The 23,881-nt window shown below is 40.7% G+C and overlaps 1 protein-coding gene across 2 annotated transcripts in view; it reads right to left on the bottom strand.

Moving 5' to 3' along the window:
• The window catches only part of CERS6 (ceramide synthase 6), a 322,014-nt gene that overhangs the window by 6,000 nt on the left and 292,133 nt on the right, over positions 1–23,881 (bottom strand). The window contains exons 9-10 of one of the 2 annotated variants that reach the window (XM_040475284.1): positions 3,094–3,250; positions 2,527–2,550 (exon numbers count right to left, since the gene is read on the bottom strand). In XM_040475284.1, the coding sequence (XP_040331218.1) occupies positions 2,527–2,550; positions 3,094–3,250 (181 nt within the window). The remainder of the gene's footprint in view (positions 1–2,526; positions 2,551–3,093; positions 3,251–23,881) is intronic. The other variant, XM_040475285.1, reaches the window with a different exon arrangement.

Here is a 23,881-nt window from a genome sequence, read left to right as displayed (position 1 = left end):
TCAATTTACTCTCTGATGATCACATTCTCCATGATAATCCCATAAAGGATTAGCCACACTAATTGTGATATTCACTAGCTTAGATAATTTAAAAAGTCATTCTTATTTGGCTTTGTAATGCATTATTTTATGATTTAATTTGTTTTCCTATTCTATCCGCTAAAATTAAGTAGAAATTTTGTGTTATGTACTATGTAACAACTAATGGCAATAGGAGGCATTTTGGGAACCTGCTGGGTGAGGTCTAGTTTAAAATATTTCCCAAAGATTGGGGTGCCTGGGTGGCTCAGTCGGTTAAGTGTCCGACTTCGGCTCAGGTCATGATCTCACAACTTGTGGGTTTGAGCCCTGCGTCGGGCTCTGTGCTGACAGCTCAGAGCCTGGAGCCTGTTTCAGATTCTGTGTCTCCCTCTCTATCTCTGCCCCTCCCCTGCTCACGCTCTGTCTCTGTCTCAAAAATAAATAAACTTTTTTTTTAAGTTTATTCATTTATTGGGGCGCCTGGGTGGCTCAGTCAGGTGAGCGTCTGCCTTCAGCTCAGTCATGATCTCACAGTTTGTGGGTTCGAGTCCCACGTCGTGCTGACAGTTCAGAGCCTGGAGCCTGCCTCGGATTGTGTCTCCCTCTCTCTCTTCCCCTCCCCCACTCATACTCTGTCTCTCACAAATAAATAAACATTAAAAAAATTAATAAAATAAAATAAAGTAAAATACAATATTTTCCAAAGAAAATCTATTGATCATTATTCCAAGGTTCTTCAATCCTCCACCCAGTCTCATTATGTAATGAGGATCACAAACTTAGGCACCAGCATATAAATCTATGCATTACCATAAAGGACAAAATAAAGTCACAGTCTAACAACAACAAAAAAAAGTCATTTAGGGAGGATTTAAGAAAATCCTCAACTGCTTTTAAAATTAACATGTTTGAACCTCTTACTCTGTCTAAATTATGGTAAACATTTTTACCCAACAGGCCTTAAGCCATCTGAGTAACTGAGCACTGTTCATTTATTTCCTAAGTGGGGTAGCAATAGGGACCTGGGGCCTGGCTTCATTGGGTTTCCCAAATTTAGTTGCCCGTGATTGTCTAAGAAGTGCATTGGCAGAGTTTCCTGGGAGGTATATCGGAATGAACTGGGGGCTTTTTCACATCACATCCTCTCTCTGCCACCACTGCCCCCAACTTGAGAAGCCACCATTGCTGCAGGACAACGTCATCTCTGTCAGGTGGGTGTGGACAGGACAGAGTGTGAACATGTATGCATGGCACCTGCTCCTTTCTAACCAGAAACAACTAAAATAAATACGGTAAAAATGGACTTCACTCCAATGCTCCTTGAGATGAGACTGAACTCAAAAGGACCACCATCAAGAAGATTTAGATACAGAAAAACCAAAAGGACTGAATTATTTAGGATACTTTAACTTAAAAAAAAACATGGGTCACAAAGATAGCATGATAGTAAAGCACCACTACATTTAGAAATCCATTAGTCATAAATTAAGCTGCTAAAGAGGGAAGAAAACTCCAGATTCAAAGTGATTAATTTACATTTGCATGCTTAGTAAGATTATTTTTAATTGCATTTGGAAAAAAAGTCTATATTTATGTTACCTTCAAGGAAATTAATAATTTAACATGTCTCAAGATAACCCACAGAAAAATACTGTCCATTACCCATGGCCATGAAGAATTCTTACTGTTCTGGGTGAAGAGCAATGGCAGTTAAGATATTCTGAAGCCTGAGATCTGCCATAAAATTAATAATCATCTCTATGTAAGCCTGAGGAATAATTTGGAGAGAAGACAAGACGTCTGGTGGAAACAGCAATGCAATAAGGAGACAAGTAATGGAATCTACTGTGCCCTTGCATCTCCAATTACTGCTATACTGATAATATTGTGCACGTTGATGTAATTTGTATCCAAATGAGGAAAGGAGTGTGTTTTAACAGAAATACGTGCTCATTTTAAGGATGAAGAGGTCACAGAGAAAAAAAATGAACTTTTTGCCTCTCAATAGTTATTTGGTCCAAATATGTCGGATATATAAAAGCTGATGCTGAGAACTGCCTTCATAGTACATAACTAGATGCCTTGAGCTCCACAGAAGAGGCCAGGACCAAGTGGTCAGGGCAGAGCAGGCAAACAGCTGATGCTCGGACCTCCTTTCTGGACCACGTTGATCCTCGCCCCAACTTAGTTCTGTTTTTCCTACTTCACTTTGGTCTATTTCTCTTTTTTTTTTAGCAAACATGTTAGACACCAGTGAAAAAATTCCTCTCCTCCTGCTGGATCGTGCAAAATTTAGCAGGATACAAGTTCACGCGAAGGGCACTCACTGAGCTGTTCCTGGTATCCTTTGCACCTGGTGGGAGCCACATCTCAGTTAAAGCCTCTGGTCAGTGCCAACAGATTAGCCAGAACAATATGCATGGGAACAAAAGCATCTGCGTGCCCCTCCAATAGGCGAGAGTGGCACCCAGAACAAGGACAGAGAGAGAGGTCTGAGGAACTTACATGTAAAGGGTTCCACTTCCCAGCCTTCCAGGGTGGCAGAAGGAAGAGAACAAACAATGAAAGTAAGAAAATGTCACAGAGAACATTCTGGAAAAGCCACTGCTCTCAAGAAACTTTATTTGAATCAGCCTCATGAGTCTATATTTAAACAAAGAGATTTAGCTGAGTTTTATTGGAAAAATCACAAATGGGCATGCTGCATCAAGCAACCCTTTTCATAAAAGGAAAGAAATTATTAAATTTCTGTTTGGTAGAAGTTTAATCAGAGAAGGACCATGGGAGACAGAGGCAGTGAAAGAACACGACAAATAACATTATCATCATTAAATCTAGAATTATAAATATAGATCAGTGGGAATCGTCATCAAAGCGATACCACAAGTTAAAAAAAAATTAACTGGACAGAAGAAAATGAAAATTTGGTTTGTGTTTCTAGGAGGTTATGCTAAATCATGAAGAAAAAATACAAGTTTTGATGAATTTTGAAATAATAGTATTTCTGCTGATGAAGAAGAACCAAAAATATAATTTTCTGGGACATATTAGAAATAGCAAGTTTTATCTTACCTTGCCTTTTGAAATAGCTTTGCAAGCCATTTTTATGATCAAGTAAGACCAGAAGCAGTTCAAGCCTTGTACTAGCAACAGCAGTAGATTAAACACCCACCAGGAAGGGTAAGGTCCAACGATCTCCCAGCTTTCAAATAACGTGGTATTTAACACCCTAAGGAAAAAGAGAAAGTAATCACTGAACACAGCTTTCCACTTTGCTTTCAAAGGACCTTCAGTTAGTGCGCACCAACACAAAGCCAACAATATCCACTAACTAGTCCCACCCTGCAAGGATGGTCTGAAACGTGACCAGGTACTTGGAAGAGTCCTTGCTGGAACTATTTCCCTGGTTTCTTGACACTCATTTTAATTCCAGCTGGACCAGTGAACTTCTTCTCCCCTTTCACTTCTGTTGTCATTTCCTCCATTAATTTCCATGACGTTTTGGGTTGTCATTCTCTCTCTTACTACTTGTTAAAAGGCCTGTTTTGTCTCCAAAGTTGCCTTTGGTCTTTAAGTGTGAGGAATACTATTTGATAACATTACATTTCAGGAACAAAGGTTAATTCCAGAAACACTAGTTAGGAAGTTTAAACTGTATGCCTAGCACAGTGGTGGTTAGAATATACTTACAGCCAGGCAAAAAGTATTTGAAGTAATTTGTTCTCTCTGTAATCTATCATCAAGACCAGGATGGAGCAGCCACCTGGGGTAGGTACATGAGGGCTGGTTTCAGTGCTTCACTCTTGTCCCTGCTGAGTCCTCTCCTATGACTTTAGAAGTTGATTCATACCTTCTGGACTCATATTATTGTCATAAAGAAACATGGTGCCCACAGAACTTCACAATCACTCTGACTTCCTTGCTTTCCTCCTAAGCTTACTGCAGGGCTTTGTCTGGAGATCTAAGGATGTTGACCAAACTCAACTAAGTGTATTTCCACCATCTGCCACTGCAGTGCTTTCTGGGACCCGAGGAGAAGCTAGGTGGACAATACTTATTGGCTAAGGGGTAGGGATGGAAAACTCATAAGACATAGGCTACTCCCACAAAAACAGAAGACAGATATATAGAAAATTTAATTTTAATATAAGAAAGAGTATGATGAGTGCTTTGAGGGAGGTTAGGAAAACTACTTTGTTCATAAAAGGAAAGAAACTTAATTTGCACTTGGATAAGAAGAAAAAAAGGGGAATGGATAATAGACACAAACAGGTTTCCCATCCCTAATTTCAGCAACCCTCATTGATAGGCCAGAAGGAGATGCACAAAGTATGTTTCTGATCCTGTCACACCAGTAGTCTCTCGAGAACAATGTACAAAAATCAATAGTATGGAACTGAATTTTATAATTCATTATAAGTGTATTACTCTACAACATAGAATTCACTTTGGTGGAAAGGGACTAATATTAGAAAATCTGTTAATATAATGTATTACACATCCATGGGCCAAACTGGGACAAACCCAGTTATTTCAATAGCACTGAAAGGCATTTGGTAATGTTCAATTCCCCACTGCTGATGTTTAAAAACTAGAGCTCAAAAGATTTCCTTAATATGATTTTAACCAGCTCAAGTCAGCTGTCATCATATTTAATTTTTTAACATTTTTATTTAATTTTGAGACAGAGAGAGACAGAGCATGAACGGGGGAGGGGCAGAGAGAGAGGGAGACACAGAATCGGAAGTAGGCTCCAGGCTCTGAGCCATCAGCCCAGAGCCCGACGCGGGGCTCGAACTCACAGACCACGAGATCGTGACCTGAGCTGAAGTCGGACGCTTAACTGACTGAGCCACCCAGGCGCCCCGTGTCATCATATTTAATAACACCAGAGTTACTGCCTTTACAATCAGAGACAAACCACAACGAGCCAGCATCACCATTATTATTTAACACAATTCTGAAAGTTCTGGCCATTGAGTATGGTGGTAGAATGTCTAAGACCTCATTTGAAGTACATAAACATCAAATCTCTATAACTATTTTAGAAATAGCAAGCAATAAAAATTTCTAATAATAATAAACAGTTAAGAAATTAGTTTTCATTTTTATTCCAGAAATTATGAATTCACTCAAGTATTGAACATGTTTTAAGAGTTTCTTATGATAGAGAAAAATATGTAGTATCACCTCAACTTCATAAAATAAATATTGTTGACCTTTGAACAGCACAGGTTAGGGGCACCAACCCCTCATGCAGTCAAAACTCCGTGTGAAACTTTTGACTTCCACCAACTTAACTACTAATAGCCTATTGTAGACTGTAAACCTTCCTGATAACATAAACAGTCAACACATATTTTGTTTGTTATATGTATTATATACTGTATTCTTACAATAAAGTAAGCTAGAGAAAAGTATTAAGAAAATCACAAGGAAAAGAAAATTCATTTACAGTACTATATTTATTGAAAAAATCTATGTGTAAGTGGACCCATGTAGTTCAAACCTGTGTTAAGGGTCACATAGACACACAGAAAAGCCAGAAAACTGTAATTCCTTGAAAGGAATTAAAGTCATTATAGACTTTCTTTGGTGAATTAAGTAATTTTGTATTTTCTTCCTTACATTCTTCTTTTTTCCAAATCCATTAAAAATAATTAGAAAAAAAATACACGTTATTTTTAAAAAGGAGCACATTGGGATAAGCCTACATTCCAGTCTTGTTCATTATCCCAAGAGGCAGCCATACCAGCTTGCCAGCCCGGGGACAACAGATCGAAGTAAGGTTCAGCCCCATGGCAGTAAGGCAGGACTCACGCACCTTACACTTTTCTCTCTCCAGCACCTTGCAGAACACCTAGAAGTAACATGCTTTCTGGACATGTTGGTTGATTGTATGTGTGTTTAGTAATCAAATAAATAGGCATGCACAAGGCAGCTCTGGAAAAATAACAATTTTATTTCAGAACCAGCTCTGCTTTGTGACATATTATATGTTCTGACATTCAGAGGGAATCTAGTTTCATTTGAACAGAAAGAGGTCCTGTAGAAATAGCAACAATGATTGCATTATGCTATTCATTATAAATTAGCCTTTGCTGGATCATAGGTTGAGAGCCTTTTTCACCATTATGATTTGCTCGGCTTAATTTGAACAAGGTGTCATGCAGTCACTGGTGACATGGCATTCACATTAATTTCTGAAATGCTGCATCAGAATTCATAGGCTTTGCCATGACAATCAGTGGCACCTCTGAGATACTGCTCAGAAGTAATGGGATTTCTTTGAAAATTGACTTGGATGCCTGCAGAGACACTTGGGAAAATACACTCAGTGCACCCAGGGGATATATCTCTCAGTGAGAAGCTTGGTAAGAAAAACAATGTATTAGGAATTTAAACTGGGGAGAGAGATATTACACCACATGGACTCTGAAAAACAGCAAACCCAGGAAATTGGCATTGGTTTAGATACAGAATGTTTGATGAGGAAACTGTTCCTTTTTGGGCAAACTGTTGAAATGGTGATTACAGGATTTTATCCTTTCTTGGAGGTTAGGGTTAGGAGTATATACTTTAATGATACTATTGCAAATTTATGGTGATAAGCTCTGAACATGGGTTATCTCTAAGCACTCATAGAGAGAGGCTTCTGGGATGCTGGAAACGTTCCAGATCTTGATCCATATGGTGATTATGCGGATTATACATATGTAAGCTTCACGAATATAAAAACGTATCAAGCTATATACTGAACAGTTGGGCACTATACTGGGAATCATACCTCAGTAAAAGAAAATGGAGAAAGTACTTTGTGGACCAAATGCCATCAACCTCTGGCTTACATAATTACTATCATACCAATGTTCCCCTTCCTACCCCCCCCCCCCCCCCCCGCCCAATAATCTGGTTTCACCATATGGCTTCTAAGAAAATAGATTTTTTTCCTTTCCCAGGCAATGGGCTACAGTGTCAAACCTACTGTTGCTGCTCTCTACTGCTGTAGAGAGTTTGGAGCCATTAAGGGACCAGAAAGGACCATTTTCCTTTTCATTAATGTTAGGCTCACTTAACCACTAGATGGCACATCACGCACACACAAAGCATGCTCAAATAGGTCTATTCTACCAGAACTGTCTGCCAAGGTGTGGTTCCCAGCACAAGAATCACTGGATCTTCAGGTTACACTCTTCTTTCTAAGAATCTTGCTAAACAATGGGATGAGGAGGCTTCAGTCTACAGTTATTTCTTCCTGCATGATTCTTGATTCCTTGCAGGGCAAAGCTGAGCTCCAGGCAATTTTTGGTGACATGCGGATGCACCATCTTCTACCCCAACAGATAGTTTAGCCTTGATGAGTTATTTTAATGGATGTTTAATGAATCATAAGAATTTAATTTGACCATGACTTAAAATTACTTGTGCTCACACTTACCTTTTAGAGTCTTCATCTAAAATAATTATCACAGAAAGATTATACAGACTATCCTAGGTCATGGATACGGACATTAATGCAGAAGTGGAAAGTTTACAATCTTTTTTTAAAAGCAAAAACACAGTAGTAACATTTTACATGATATTTAAGGACTTATTCATATTCTAAGCATCAATGTGATTTCTGCTTTCCCTTCAGGCCTCAGAATTCTGGAAGTCTCATAATGTAACACAGCACAAGTGTAGACGATCTTCACTGTTGTCTCATTTGGAACAAGTATAACCAGTGCTTGATTCCTTCATTCTTATGACTGTCAACTCAAAGTTTAAGTTCATTATCTTTAATACATAAAGTTAGATGAACAGTCTCACTTTTGGCTCTAATCTTGCTTTTAAAATGTTACAGTAGTTTAGAGGTAGGACCACATATAATGGTGACTGAGATTTAAAGATGAGAGGCCAGGTTCTCTTGTTGTGTGAATGAGTTACAAGTGGATATTCATGATGAGCCCAAGCCCCTGACCACAGCAAGCAACCACAGACTATGCCTCACTCGTTCTCTCCACCCCTACCAAAGAGCTCCACCTGAGCCTTGGGTTGGGGATTTCTGGAATGATCTGTATAAAAACCACAACAATAATTGGACCCATGTCTAATATCCAAAGAGAGCCAAGATTGCTTCTCTAGAAGAATCAGGGTTAAGGTCTCACTTTGAGTAGAGCTGCATAATACAAATGAGGGTAGATTAAAAAGTAAAATTTGCTTTACAGTCAAAATCAAGGTGTTCTTTACTTCAGAGCTTTTGAATGGTCTTGGCTTTGCTTTCCTAGGCAGATTTCAGTATATTTCATGATGTGTGGATCTCTGGCATATATTTTCATTTGAAACTACACGAAACATAAACGCAAAGTAGATTTAACCTAAAGGCAGTCAATAATCTACTGGCATGTTCTGCTCATGTTAAAGTAGATGCTGACACAAAAGCACTTAAAACTTACTCTGAACAGAAACACTGGGTACTTAATACCTGAAAAAGAAGAGTCTGATAATTAATTCACTGTGATATGCAATGTTCTTTGTCCTGGTTCTCCTAAGGTAATAAAAGCTTGAGGCCTAAACAATTGGTCAAGCGTTGCATAGGCAAGGCTGCAAAAGGCTTAAAACCACGTGTGTAATTTTCTTTTAACATATAATCCCCCCAGCACCTCAGATTTTTCCAAAATGCTATTGTTGGTTGGCAAGTTGTTTTGGAGGAAAGCTCTGGGTAGCTTCTAGCATGGGTACCAAATTATTTTGAATAATAGATTCATGAAGTTTGTAGCAGACAGAGAAGTAATCTAACAGGAAGCTAAACTTGAACATGGATGGACCATCTCTGATTTAGCAGTGGACATACCTGTTCTGCCATTTTCCCATCTGAATAAGACTGTGGGATCAATTCATTTATTTTTATTTTTTGGTCCTAGCTTGACCAGACTTAGGAACTGGTCACTTATACTCTTGTAAGTGGTGACTTCCTGGCTGGGGCAGATGTTTTTCTCAAAATTAGTCACTGCCCTCTTGGTGCTCCATTGCTGTCTGTCCGCCTGAATTCCCAACCCCTCCACTCGTCCACTTGTCTATGTTACTGATCTGCCAACCCGAGTCCCTCTAGCCAAGGCCATGTCCTTGATACATTCTGATTCCAACATGCTTGTTTTCAACCCTCTGCCTAGCTCTGTGTTGCCCACATGCCCCTTAAGACAGACTTCTGACTGGTTCTCTATAGCTAATTTTTATTGAGTAATTGCTGTGTGTTGAGCACTGTGCCAAACATGTTACACACATTGTTTCAGTTAGTCCTTTCTACATCCCTGTGAGATCCCTGTATAGTAGTAATACTTATACTAGCCAGTATTTATTGAGCATTAACTACATGCTAGGAACTGGGCTCTGGCTTTACATAACTCATTTAATCCTATTTTTTTTTTTTAAGTATCTGTTTTACAGATGAAGAAACTAAAACACAAGGAATGTAAATAAATTTTCCAAGGTCAGATCTAGTAGGTGGGGTCAGCTGGGATTTGAACCCACCTGTGTCTACTGGTCTGGGTCTTTAGGTCCCACTATTCCTACAGTCTTTATTCAGCTCCTCCAGACCTTTCCTTAGTCCTTCACCCTTGGCCCCAGCACAAGGCCAACGACTGCCATGTTACAACAGAGAAAGTACACAAACACACCTGTGCTTTAACATTTGTGCTTCCTATGGCCTGTCATTCCCGGCCCTTTTTCCCTGGGATTTTTATCCCTTGGGTTCATTATCTGCTTCCAGGCCCCTCTTGCTTAAATGACCCATTTGGGCTTATTTAACTGGTTTTCCCACTGTGGCCCACCCCATTCAAACCCTAAATCCTGACACAGAATGATCTCCATTACTGGACATCATATAATGCCTTTCACCAATACCGTGTCATGTATATGAAATATTTCAGACATAAAAGCAAAGATCTTGTTCTAAAAATGGGAGAAAGTGGGAGAGAGAGCCTTGTGCCTCCTGGGCAGGTGAACATCTAAGAAAGTCTGAGATTCCAGGAAATCATTCTCCACTTTCCTAAAAGAGTGTAAAACCATCACCCCATCATCATAGACTTAGGGTGGAAGACCAGGTTCTGAAACCTCCCCTTTCCTGCTCTTTCCCTGAAGGGCTGCTTTATGCTCATGTCCATTGTAGGGACCATGCCTAGCAAGGCCAGTGAGCAGGAAAATCTCACAGCTTGCCATGGGTTTCTTTGCCCTTTTCTCCCTTTTCCCTTCCCTTGGGGATGTGAGCCGTATTTTTTGTAGCAGTGAGAGAAAACAAAGGCCAAACACATACCAAAGTGGAACTCTGGTTGTGAGATTCTTTCTCCTATCGTCAAAGTTTCTGAGTCTAATCAATTAGAGTAGAAAAGACTGCCCATTCCTAGAGTCTAGCGAACTCATTCCTGAGGGGACCCACTGGGCTCTGGTAAGAAATGCAGAGGGAAGGTCTAGTGGCCTTGTAGGAATATGTCATTTACAGTCTGGCTATTTACAACAGGAACATAGGCTGGTATAGTTATTTGCTTCTTGGGAGTGAATATCTTCCATTTGGCTCCCCATTCCAGGCAGTGGCTGGCAGCTGAGGCTGTATGTATTTTCTCATTAGCTATTTAAATAGCACCTTCTGTGTGGGAATGGCTTTTAAGTCAGAAGAGTCTGCAGTGTGGTGGGTCCATGGTTATTTCTTTGATTACAGCTCATGGTGATGTGGTCTGCACATTCCCTAGAAAATGAAATGAGGTGTGCAGCACCCATATTCATACCTATGTGCTGGGATTTCTGTGGGGAAATACAAAATGAGCATCTCTAGAGATGAATGGTAAGCAAGCATTAGTAAAATACATCACTGAGTCAACTGAACTATTTAAGAGAGCCTGAGTAATAGTAATACTTCCATTTGAAAGAAGTTCGAAGAATTTTCATGTTTATTAGACTGAGTCTCAATGATAACCTATGAAGTTGGCAGGTCAGATAAGATACCAACTTTTTGGTCAGGAGACCAGGATCTTAAAGTCTTATTTAATTATCCAAGGTCACAATATTATAGTTTTTGTTGTTTTTAATTTAAACATATTATTGCTTGGTCTCCTCTTTTTAAAAATTACGTCAAAACAGAGGATGTGTACTCTCCATAAAAATTTTAGCAAAGAAGAGTTAATAGGGAGGTTCAGAAGACATCATGTTTGGGCTGGCAGGCTAGCAAGACAGGAAGAATACGGTCCATCTGCCTCCTAAAAATCCCTTGAGAAGGTTCCAGTACAGTCTTGGCTCAGGGAGAATTTCCATATTTAATTATTCAGGGATCCACCTCCACCCAGTGTAGAAGCCTGAAGAGAGTTGGCATTACCTTAGAAACTCTCTATTAGAACTTCTGGATCCTACCTTCATTTGCCTAGAAGCCTACTGGTGAGATCTTTCTGCCCTATCAAGAGGTTTTCCTAGAGTAATGAGTCAGATAACAGGTTAACCCGAAATTACTAAAAAAAAAAAAAAAATCCCCAAGCTGAACAAATATTAATTATGTATTTTCAAAGAAAAAAATCTATATCCTCACTAGCATATGTATGTCCTCTGGTCCTCAAGAAAAACAGGCCCACTCACTTAGCTAGCATGCACCAACTGACTGGTAGGTCTAAAAGGTAAGCTAAAGAATATTTTCTGCTAAAAAAATGACCCTCTCTCCTCCTCCTTCCTGATTGACTTCTTATTCTCATATCCCATGTCTTATTAGCTTTGAGACTCTGACTATAATCAGTTCTTTCTGGACCACATATTTTCATAGGGTCTCCCCAGTGTTTGATGCCTGGCTTCCCAACTCTCTGGAAAACTCTGGCTTGCATGATGTTCCCTGCTCTAGGTGTCCCTGTCCTGACTCCTCCCCCCCCCCCCCCCCCCCCCAAACCCCCCCCCTAGCCCGTGGGTAGAGATGGAGAGTAGAAGCAGGGCTTGTGGGAGAGAGGAAAGAAGGGTCTAGTTTCTGACTGTACCTACCTAGATTGTATTAAACCTCACTCCTAGTTATTAGCTCTGTGTGTGGGGGTAGGATTTGGTGTGTGGCATTTCTACACGTGTAAGAAGTCACACCCTACTGGATTCTACTGACCTTATCTCTGGGAAGTGTTACTGGCATTTTTATTGTCTCTGTTTTTATTTAAATGTTTCTAGAATTCAATATTTAATTTTATCTTCGAGAAATATTCCCCCAAATTTTGGAAGTGCTGCTGCAAAGAAAAAATGTATCACAGGTCTGCAGTCTTGAGGGACACTGCACCGTACTATTAACTTCTGGTTGGCAAAGAGATACAGTTAATGTGTCTTGAAGAATTGCCTCCCTAGAGTAAATCAGGGCTGATAGAACCAAGCTGTAAGATGCTGAAAATCAAGGAAAACAAGCAAATACCTGCCACTCCCCCTCCCCGCCCCCCCCTTAAAGGGGAAAAAGAAAGAAAAAGGGGAAAAAACTCAAGGAGAGTGAATGCAGAGATTTAGACATGAAAAATATGCTTTTGCAGGCTTCAAAAGTTTGGAAGAAAAATAACAAATATGAAACTATATGCATTGAACAATAACAGGGCAAATGATTAACAAAAACACTTCTAATCACAGCATTCTGGCTAAAAATGAATAGAAATCATGTTAACTGGAATCATTTCCAAAGCACAGACATGCTTGGGAGTGTGGGTGGTAAGTGAGCTTATGAGCTTACTCAGAATCTAAGAACAGGTGGCAACGAGTGTTATGTGTGAACCAGAAGTCAAAACACCTGGATTCTACGCTCAGTCTTGCATTCACTGTTGCTATGATGTTGGGAGTCTTTTTTTTTTTTTTTTTTTTCTGAACGGAAGTTTCCTCATCTAAAAAGAAAAGGCCTAAGATAAGATGATTACTAAAGGTTCTTTAAGCACTAACATAAATAGCCATACAAATTCTTATGTTTTTAGATTTACCTAAAATTTGACCTTTTCTGGTTATTCTCTCCTTGCATAAGAGACCCACATCATTGATGTAATCTTTTCAAGTGAATGACACTCATTTCTCTGAATCTAAAACTGGACAACTAAGGCCAAGAACACAGGAAAGGTTTTGTTTCATTCTACTTCCAGAAACATGGGAAAAGGTAAGAAAGTAGAGGGGTGCCTGGGTGGCTGAGTTACTTAAGCGTCTGACTCTTGATTTCAGCTCAGGTTATGATCTCATACTTCATGAGATCGAGCCCTGCGTCAGGGCTCTGTGCTGACAATGAGGAGCCTACCTGGAATTCTCTCTCTCCATCTCTCTCTGCCCCTCCCCTGCTCATGGTCACTCTCTCTCTTCCAAATAAATAAATAAACATTAAAAAAAAAAGATAGTAGAAAGCAAGGCAAAATGTTTAAAATCCCATCTTTAAGAAGGGGCCAATGAAGGCTGTAAGGCCTTGAGAAACTGTCATATTTATGACTGCAAACCTCTGCATAACTCTGGCTCGACTGTACTCTGAAATAGTGGGGGCAGCCCTAGCTTTCGGCAGCAGGGCATTTTCATCAGAATACAATGGCTACAGGATTCCTCAGTAAGCACTCAACTAAGCTTGGTTGCAGCTGCCAGCTATGTGCCCAGTTCCCTACTGGTGCACTCCATCAGTTGCTTCTATGTGTAACCAGGCAGTCAGGGACACACGTGGCTGGCGTGACTTGTCGCTGGAAGTATACCCACAGCCCCTGGCTCATATTCCTGTCCAAGCCAGCAAAGCTAGAAGTCACCAACAACCAGTTTAATGATGTGGCTCTCTTTTATTTTCAATCTGTGTGAAAGACCCGAGGCACAGACTATATAACTTGATGCTGCTAGACACATACCACTGTCAAAAACAATATTCTTATAATTTTCCCCCTATGATCAGTATATACCGCTACATGTTGAATAAAAAAAATGACATCTCCAAAATTAACAAGATATCCTGGGTCCTCCGTCACCAACCCATGCAGCTATATCCCTGACAAGAATTTTAAGATGGGTAAGACTCTATACTCAAAGACCTTACAAATAAAAGGAGAACAGATAAATGCATGGATTGTTAAGGTAGAGTATCTTAATATAATAGGTGTTCCAGGCAAAGGGAGTATTTTGAGTAAAGGTTTAGATAGCCTGGAAAAGCAAAGAGTATACACAAAGAATCATGAATAGTTAAACTGTGTACCTGTTATGCAGTCATGAGAGAAAGAATGTTGGTTGGCATGACTTTGTGGAAGGTCTTTCTTGCTAGGAAGAGAAATCTATATTTACAATGGAAAATAAGGGAAAGTCCTGGATGATTTGGGGATGGGTAGGTGGGTGGGGCTGGAGTAGGCCTTGATTTAGAAAGAATCTCATAAAAACTGTGTTGGGAATGCTTTCCAACAGGAGAGAGAAGGTATGTGGGGACACTAGGTGCTACACTAGGGGCTACCACAGAGATCTTGGCAAGGGGACACAGGTCTCAGAAACAAGAGCAAGAGAGAGAATAGCATCTGGGAGAAACATGGCTGCTCTTCAGAAATAGTGCCCAGTGATTGTGGCTCATGGAAACAGATATTCCAGAATGGTGCACAGCAGAGGGAGAGAAAAAGAATAGGAAGAATGAGATTTTTCATATGAGAACAAAGCCCCGATTTATTTATCAAAATAGCACTGGCTCACATAATGAGAGTTTACACCCGGGTACAGTACCCGGGTGGTGCCAGACCACATCCTAAGCCACATCCTCAGTCCTTTTCCCTTAGGAAGGCAGTCAATTCATTTGTAACAACAGGTTGTTAGTATCCTGGAAAATAACAAATTCCTGTCCATATTTAAGCCCCCAGGTTCTTTTCACCTGATACTTACTGCTATAACTTCACCTGGTGTGTTGGCCATTAGTATCACTTTTGAGGTAGTAGGGTTTTTGATCAGGGTGATTGCCATCATCGGTATTTAGCCAAGTGACACACACCTATCTTTTGAATAATATGGAGGCAAGCAAGGGATGTTTGGTTAATTATTTGAGAACCAAGAAAGTTAAATGGAATTCATTTTATTTTTATTAAGTTTTTACTGTTTGTCCAACATGGCCCCCACTGTGGGGGATCCATATTAGTGTGCCTCACAGAACTCCTAATCTAGCTGGGGAGCGGGGGTTGGAATATAAATTGGCATACTGTATTTTGTGGGTAGTGTTACAATACGTATCAAAAGGGGCCCATCTACTGGGCCTGTGATTCCATTTCAAACATTTGTCCTAAGGAAGTAATCAGGGATTTGTGAAAAGATTTAGCCATAAGGATGTGCACTCAAATACTATTTATAATAGCACACTACTTGAAACATCCTAAATTATGTCCCAAAATAGGGCACTCATAAATAAACAATGACCTTTTCATAAAATGAAATAACTGCAGCCAATAAGATTATGTAACAGAAGAACATTTAATGAAATAGAAAAATGCTTATAATACAATGTTAAAGGAGAAAAGCAAAGCTGTAACCACTAAGTGCTGAATGATCTCATTTTGGTAAAAAAAAAAAAAAAAGACAGACATAATTTCAAGTCCATGAAATGTTAGAAACAAATACATCAGATTATGAACAGTGGTTATCTTGGAACTATGGGACTGGGCTTTTTTATATCCCGTAAAATTTCTATTAATGAATATTTAACTACAATATTTATATAATCACATAAATAAATTGAGTTTAAGTTAAAATTTTGAGGAAGTCACATGAGAATGCTAATAGAGAGCTAAGTAGTGACAAAAGCCACCAAAGGTCTTAATTAGGGCAAAAAGGGCACAGATTTTCACAGAGCCACATGGATTTCCCAACAGCCCCCTCCACTAAGTCTCAGAGCACAGTCCAGCAGCCTTGCTTGGCCAGATGCCATTCTCCTCAAAGCCCCAGCTTCCCACTCTGGATGAGGAGACAGGAACGGGCAGCACTTGTCTGTGGTGGCACTAGCTGCTGCTCCCTGACCCCTCAGGCCGACACCCTTTATGTGAGTGGGAGAAGGGGTGCTCTCTGGGAGTACTGAGGAGTGAGGCCAGGGAAAAGCAGGGTGCCCCAGCCGTGGCAGAGCCCCTGCCTATCTGGGACGGGGCCGTCCACAGTGCTCACCCTAAACACAGATACTCTGATTACATCTGAACAGAGGAAGCAGCTCTGTGGGCTCATTCAGGGTCATGGGTGGGGGGACTCTGAAAGGGATGAGGGGCCAACTTAAACACACATCATTAGTACATCTGATCACTTCTGTCCTGGCCATGTGGGTTTGTTGGCACGTTTGGGGCTGTGGCCTGTGTTCCTGAAATTTCAAGCTTGATAACTGGCTTGGGAACTGTGAAATATGCCTGGTCTCTGCACTCACCTTCTGTTACTTTCTTATTTCATGGTTTTGTGAAAAAACTGTATTTTGCAAGATGTAAGAGAGAGCTTCTGGAAACCAGGGGTTCAATCCCCATGCGATCTTATCTTGAGGGGGAGGGGGACATGGAAAAGGGAATGGAGAAAGGGAGAGAAGGGGGACCGTAGGGGGAGAATGGGCCGCTGGGGAAGGGAGCCAGAGAGGAGGAGACCGGACACCTGCTCCCCTGAGGCATCACACGGGTCTGTATCTTGAATGAAAGCCAGGCCTTGCACAAACTCAGCCTGACATTTAATACCACCCACTTCTGGGATTAAATGTTACACTAATAAAAAGAGAGCCACAAGATAAATAGCCGGGCCTTTGAACTTGGGAGAGGGAAGTGCCCTTGCAGAGCCTGGGGCCTGAAACTTGAAAGCTCCTTCTACCAGTAATTGCCAGGATGGGGATTTGCCTGCCGTGACCTATTTGCTGGCAAACTCAGAGCAGGTGCAAATTCAAACAATTCTCGGAGGAAGAAAGAAATACAAACTCTGCCTTGGGAGGGAGGGAAGGCACAATGCAGCAAACCCAGAGCCCTCCTGGCCTGACTCCAGGGGCTGCTCTCAGGGAAGGCCTGCAGGCTCAGGAGCTGGAGAGCAGAATTCTGTTGCAGAAATCCCTACTGCAAACACATAAAGTAGGGGTCCTCGGGTTAGTGGTTTTATTTGGTAAAACTCATCTTTGAATACTTAAAAGACAGTACACAGAGTGTCCAGAGTGGGGGAGGGGTGTGGTTCCTCTAAAAAGCAAAAAAAAAAAAAAAAAAAAAAAAATTAAAAAAAAATAATTTCACTGAAAGGACAAGACACTCTATCTGTTCCTACTAGTTATAGTGTGTTTAGTTGTACTTATCCATTTAACCTCAATTGGTTCTTTCTATAGTCGCTGATCAAGAATAGAGTGCTTGGGTGTCTGGGTGGCTCAGTGGGTTACATGTCCAACTCTTGGTTTTGGCTCAGGTCATGATCTCAGGTTCACGAGTTTGAGCCCCGCATCAGGTTCCATGTTAAAGTCTGGAGCTTGCTTGGGATTGTCTCTCTCTCCCAGTCTCTCTGCCTTGCGCTCTCTCCCCTGCTTGTGCTCTCTCTCTCAAATTAAATAAATGTTATAAATAAATAAATAAATAAATAAATAAATAGTTTTTTTTTTTTAAAAGAATAGAGTTTGTATAGTCAACAAGCTGAATATAAGGCTTCTACTCTCACATACAGAAATAGCAATAGCCAAGGCCGTACCTTAAATCACGGAGGATGTTTCTTACATGACATTGGCTACCTGGTGTGCAGGGCCTAGCACCCTGTCAGGAGGTTTAAGTGGCATTTGGGTAGCATCTGAAGCAACTGTCATTCACATACATCATAGATGCTGATGAGACACGCATCACATCTTCACGGGAAAAGTGGGCAAAGGATATGAACACAGTTCACAAAAGAAATACAAATGGCTTATGAAAACACAGGTGGAACGTTCCACTGTGCTTATAATCCAATACATACACAATTAAAACGAGAGTTATGGATGCTAAGTTTTAGGGTTGATGTGTCATGATGTCTTGCAGCCCAATTTCAGATGATTTGGCAAATGCAAGAGAAATGCAATGTGGATAAAGAAATGTAATGGGTCTTGTGGGTGCTAACAGTTGACAAATGCAGGTGAGGAGTATATGAGCATTCATTGTATTTTTTCAGATTTTCTATGGATTCAAACACATTCAACCTAACAAATGTATTAAAAGAGGTAACATTTACTACCCCTGAAATCATTGTTGCACTATACGCTAACTTGGATGTAAATTAAAAAAAAAAAAAAGGTAACATTTAAAGTATCAAATCATCATATGTATAAAAAAAAAAAGGTAACATTTAAAGTATCAAATCATCATATGTATAAAAAAGAACACAAACCACTGTGTTGTTAAGTTTAAGGTAAAGCAACACTCATATGAGGCCAGAGCGTAAGTTGGTGAAATATTTCCAGAAAATATGGCTGTACATATAGAGGATACTTTTAAATGATGGGGCATGTAGGTGGCTCAGTTGATTGAGCGTCTGACTTTGGCTCAGGTCGTGATATCACAGCTCGTGGGTGCGAGTTCCACATCAGGCTCGCTGTTGTCAGTGCAGAGCCCGCTGCGAATACTCTGCCCCTCTCTGTCCCCTTCCCCCACTTGCTCTCTCTCTCTCTCTGTCTCTCAAAAATAAATAAACATTAAAAAAAGAATATTTTTAAATGATTTTTTATCCTCATAAATTTAGTCATCTATCTTTTTTTTTCTTAATCTTTTAAAATTTTATTTTAGAGAGAGAGTGTGTGTGTATGCTAGTGGGGGAAAGGGGCACAGAGACAGAATTTTAAGCAGGCTCCATGCTCAGTGTTAAGCCCAATGCGGGGCTCAATCCCAGGACTCTGGGATCATGACCTGAGGTGAAATCAAGAGTCGGATGCTCAACTGACCGAGCCACTCAGGTGCCCCTGCAATGTTGTTTTAGTGGCACAAAAAAATGGTTAAAAATGCATACCTATAGGGTGGAATGTTATCTGTACATTAAAATCACGTCTTCTGTTTAATAAAATCCTCACAATGTAATGAAAAGTGAAAAAAATTATTAAAATATATATATGGAGTATGATCCCTAATTTTATACACACATGTATAATGGGAGATTAAAAGAAAATATTCCAAAGTATTCACATTAGCTACTTCTGATTCCAGGGATTTAATATAAAGCATTTTCCATATTTTACAAATGTATATATCATTCTTATAATTAGAGAAAACATTTAAAAGTTTTTTTCAAGGTGATTGTATAAGAAAATCTTTATCCTTTCAGGGCGCTTTGGTACCTCAGTTGGTTTTGGTGCAGGTCATGATCTCATGTGTGGGATCAAGCCCCACACTGGGCTCTGCGCTGACTGCTCAGAGACTGCTTGGGATTCTCTCTCTCCCTCTCTCTGTCCCTCCCCCCAGGCTCATTCTCTCTCTCTCTCTCTCTCTCTCTCTCACACACACACACACACACACACACACACACACACACACACTAAGTAAATAAAATATTTAGGAACAAAAGAAAATCTTTACCGTTTCAAGTTCAAAAACACCTGTTTATGTTCCACTGTCAGAGGAGGAAGAGGCAAAGCTGAATCTTCAGTGTCAAGGCGGGACACCATTAGCAATGCCCAAAGAACCAGTGCTTCTATGACGAAGCATATAACAAGTGCTCTACAAATACCTTTTTGTTTTAAACAAATATTTTTGGTTAGTGGATAAGCATGCATGTGATTTTTAAGTATGTATATTCCCGAGTTTGGATAATGGATAATATCGATTGAGAATGCTCAAAATCAACTTTTAATTGGAATGTTTTTCAAGGTAAAACTAATCATCCTTCATCTGTAGAATTCAGAAACCTGGTTGCCCCCCCTCCTACTTTGTGCTGTGGGCTTCAAGAAGCCTGTTCTATAGGCGGGCTGTTCCCAGTCTGGCTGCTCATGGGAATTCCCTGAACATTAGGAGTACTGCTCTGGCCATAACCAGCCTCCAGAGTCTAATATCAATGGTCTGGGGTGTGGCCTGGATGACAGACTCTTTAATAGGTTCCTGGATGACTTTAATGTGCAGGCAAGTTTGGGAACTAATTCAGTAGGGTTTTTTTCTCTTTTGTTCTACCTTCTGTAGTCATTTTTTAAAAATCTATAAACAATTCTGAATAACTTTTTACTGATCTATTTCTGCTGTCAATAGACTGCAGATTAAATGATTATGGGTCAGTTATGATTGTGTGGGGGTTGAATGATATTTACCAGGCTCTGGAGTGCCTGGGTAGGTCCATCAGTTAAGCATTGACTCTTGGTTTCAGCTCAGGTCATGATCTCATGGTTCGTGGGCTCAAGCCCCACATCATACTCTATGCTGACCATTTGGACCCTGCTTGGGATTCTCTCTCTCTGCCCCTCCTGTGTCTTTCTTTCTCAAAATAAATAAATAAACTTTAAAAAAAGAAGATATTTACCAGGCTCTGCATGAAATGTTATAAATTTTGTTCTCCTCCCCTACTTTAATGAGGACAATAGATAGAGTCCTGAGCTTAAGAATCCCCAATTTTTGAGGTTTCAAACTTCCCTAACTCAGAAATTCTTGAGGACTTGCTTACCCTCTAAACTTATGTTTAACCCTCCAGGATTTTGTAGGAATTGTCCTTTGAAGAGAGCATGAGTTTGTACACTCATTCAGATAATAAGCAAACCCTGACACAGAGGAAGGAGAAGGTCCAGAGGGACAGATGAAGCCCAAAGCCAGAAAAGTTAATGTGCTTTTATTCCTGCCCACTGTAATTCATATCAAAAAAGATTCCCAATTACAAAATGATGTAAGAAAATTCCTAAAGACTCTTTTCCTTTTTTTGGCATTGGGAATCAGCTAATTATTGCTGAAACAAAAATATTTTTAAAAAATGTTTAGGGCCCACACTGCTTGTGTTCTAAGTATACCCTTCATCAGCCTGTTAGGCATTTGGCAGGGAGTGTCCTTGGTGAATATTGTGATTCTTCACCCAGTTATGATGACTTGGATCACCGAACATCCACATTGTTAATGAGAACCTGTTCACTATAGATTTTTACTTAATAAAAATATTCCCCTTTCGATTCAGTCAATATTATCAAGTTGCCCAGGATAGATCACTACGCTTCCTATGTTTCAAACACCACAAGAGAATGGATAAAGGGAGATTTTCATGTTGATTTTGGAGAAGCCACTCTCACAAGGCTCCAGCTAGCAATGCATTGTCTCTTCACCTTCCTGGAGCTGCCCTCCTGTCAGAATGGCAAGTACAAATGTGGACACAGAGCTGCCATCTCATTACCGTACTTCTCTTGCTGGGAGGGTCAGGACTGGCAGTAATAGTGTGAGACCCTGGGCCCAACTATGCCCTCCTCGCCTAAGATACAAACAATGGAAAATCAGTCCACCTGGAAAGGTAACCAAAGTCCCATATAAGCAATCATCCTGAGGAGATGGGTGTCAAGGGCAGCAAGGAGTTGTCCTACTGCTCTGTAGCAGTGATGCTAACAGGCTTCAGGGACACTCATACCTACTGGAATCAGTATCCTGCTTTAAACCTTCTAATCACTACCCACTGCGATTAGAATAAAATCCCAAACACCTCCCAAGGCCCACAAAAGTCCCTAATTTGGACCTTTCCTAACCCTCCAACCTCAACTCCTACCTCTCTTCCTCATGTTCATCAAGCTTCCCTCTGTTCCAGGAATAGCCCACGGCTATTCCCACCTCAGGGTGCTGACACAGTGGTGTCCTGTACCTGGCCTCTTCCTAGGACTTGTCCCGTGACATGTGTCTCATTTTTTACATTTTCCTTTGGTCTCATTGTCTCCTACTTCAAGGTATGAGCTCTAAGAGTACGATGACTGTGTGCATTTCACCTGCTTTGGATCTGCCGAGGCACTTGTGAATTCTATACGACACCAGGTGCTGATAACGGGGGATACCTGATCAGTCCCCATTCCAGGAAAACTGGTAGCAGGCATGGCCCTTACTTCAGCAGCCCAGAGCATCCCTGCTGGGTGCACTGATGTGCAAGCAGAGACAAAACCAGGCTGTTCCTCACACTCGCCTTGCAATATTTATACCCACAGGCATAACTTTTTAGTGCACCGTTGCCTTGATAATTGTTTTTGGCCTGTTTACTGCTAAGACTTTAGTTTTTGCAAAAGCATTAGATACGCAACATGGAAAAGAAAGAGAACATTAAGCCCCTGAAAATAAAATTATTAGAATGTTAGGCAATAAAGGGAATGAAACCTCACATTGACGCTAATACAAAGTGACTTTGGAAGCTGTTTCAAGTGAATACCATAAGATGCAGAATTGAAGCAAAGTGCAATAGCAATGAAATGCTAATGCTATGCGTTATCATTATCCACTGTGATTTGTTTTCCCCCTGCGGTGTAAGACAAATGACAGTCAAGTCAAAGCTCAATTTCTTTTCCTTAAACCTCTGACTGAAGTTGGGCCCTCAACAAAACTGTGGAACTGCCAAGAACGTGTTCATCCTTTGAAATAAATACCCTGCTGAAGTTGGTGTTTTCAGATGCCAACTGTATAACGTTAGGACTTCTAGATCATTTACATACACCTGCACCAAGGAGCCAATGCTCAGAATACTCTTGCTGTGGCTCCCTGTGGCACAGTCACGTTTGTGATCTTTGGATACAGATGGGGACATCCCTTTACAGTGTGCCTGCCTGAGCTTTGGGCTGAGGTCCTGAAGTCACAATTTTCTTTACTTCTATATAAACTTCGGTTTCATTACCACTTTGCCCTCGTGAAACAAATGAGCGCACGGTCAAAATCACGCTTATGATTCTCCACTTTGGTCTTCCAGCCAAGTTTGTCTTGTTTTGTTCTGAAGTGCTCCTACCCATATACATAACTGCCTGCTTGGTACCTCCTCTTGGATGATTATGAGGCACTTCCAAAACCTGATTCATATTTTCCCCCTCAAACCTATTCCCATCATAAATGACACCACTACCACCACTATGTCTATTATTAGCTGTCACATCTCCAGAGATACTAAATTGTTTTCATCTCCAAACCTTGCATATGAGGTTAGATAGTGAGCAGGTTACTCAGCCAGTCATAGAGTGACAGAGCCAGGATTTCAACACACGCAGGGTTTATGCAGAGCCCATTCTGCTAACCACCATCTCCTTATTGCAGTTAATGGCTTTGGCCCTCCTTGGGTTGCCTAAGTCAAACCTGTGGTATCACCTTTTTGTTACCATGCTTCCATTCCTTTACCCATCCCTCAAAAACGAATGTGCCTACATGCTCGCTCTCTCTCCTAAATTCCACTGGGATCCATCTGCTTCTGTCTACCACTGCTGCTGCTCCTCTGTGTGAAACCACCAACAGCACCTGCATAGGCAGTTGCTGTAACAAGCTTCTAACTAGTTCCCCATTCAGACCTTGTTGCAAGATGACCACAAGCAAAAAGACAATGTGAGCGATGAAATCATGTGGCAGTATCTGGTCAGGAGGTGGTCATCCGGGTAATCCAGGATATTTATACTTAAAAAACGGAGACTATTACTGTGAACAATTCTGAAACACTTTCTCGATTCCCAAGTAAGTGCATGAGACCCCACTGGCCAAGCTGACCCAGACTCATTCCTCAGATGGCAGTTTCAAATTTATTTCTCAGGGACTCAATCTGTGACCCTCAGAATAGGTTAGATCCTCACGGCAGCCCATACGTCTTCATAATACCAATGTAACTGTGTGATTGGTATTTCCCAGATTGAAAGCTTGATAAGGGCAAGGACTAAAATAGCTGCCTTTTCATTACTGCTCTCAATTGCCTAGCAGAGTATTTGGCACATAGTAAGTTCGCAAATATTTGTAGGATAAAGTTTTTCCATAATTAGAATGGCTTTAATATTTCCTAA

The sequence above is a fragment of the Herpailurus yagouaroundi genome, unplaced genomic scaffold, assembly GCF_014898765.1.
Source record: "Herpailurus yagouaroundi ecotype Mexico unplaced genomic scaffold, PumYag 140, whole genome shotgun sequence".
Lineage (NCBI taxonomy): Eukaryota > Metazoa > Chordata > Mammalia > Carnivora > Felidae > Herpailurus > Herpailurus yagouaroundi.
The sequence above is the reverse complement of the archived record's forward strand: the minus strand, read 5'-3'. Positions and strand labels throughout refer to the sequence as shown.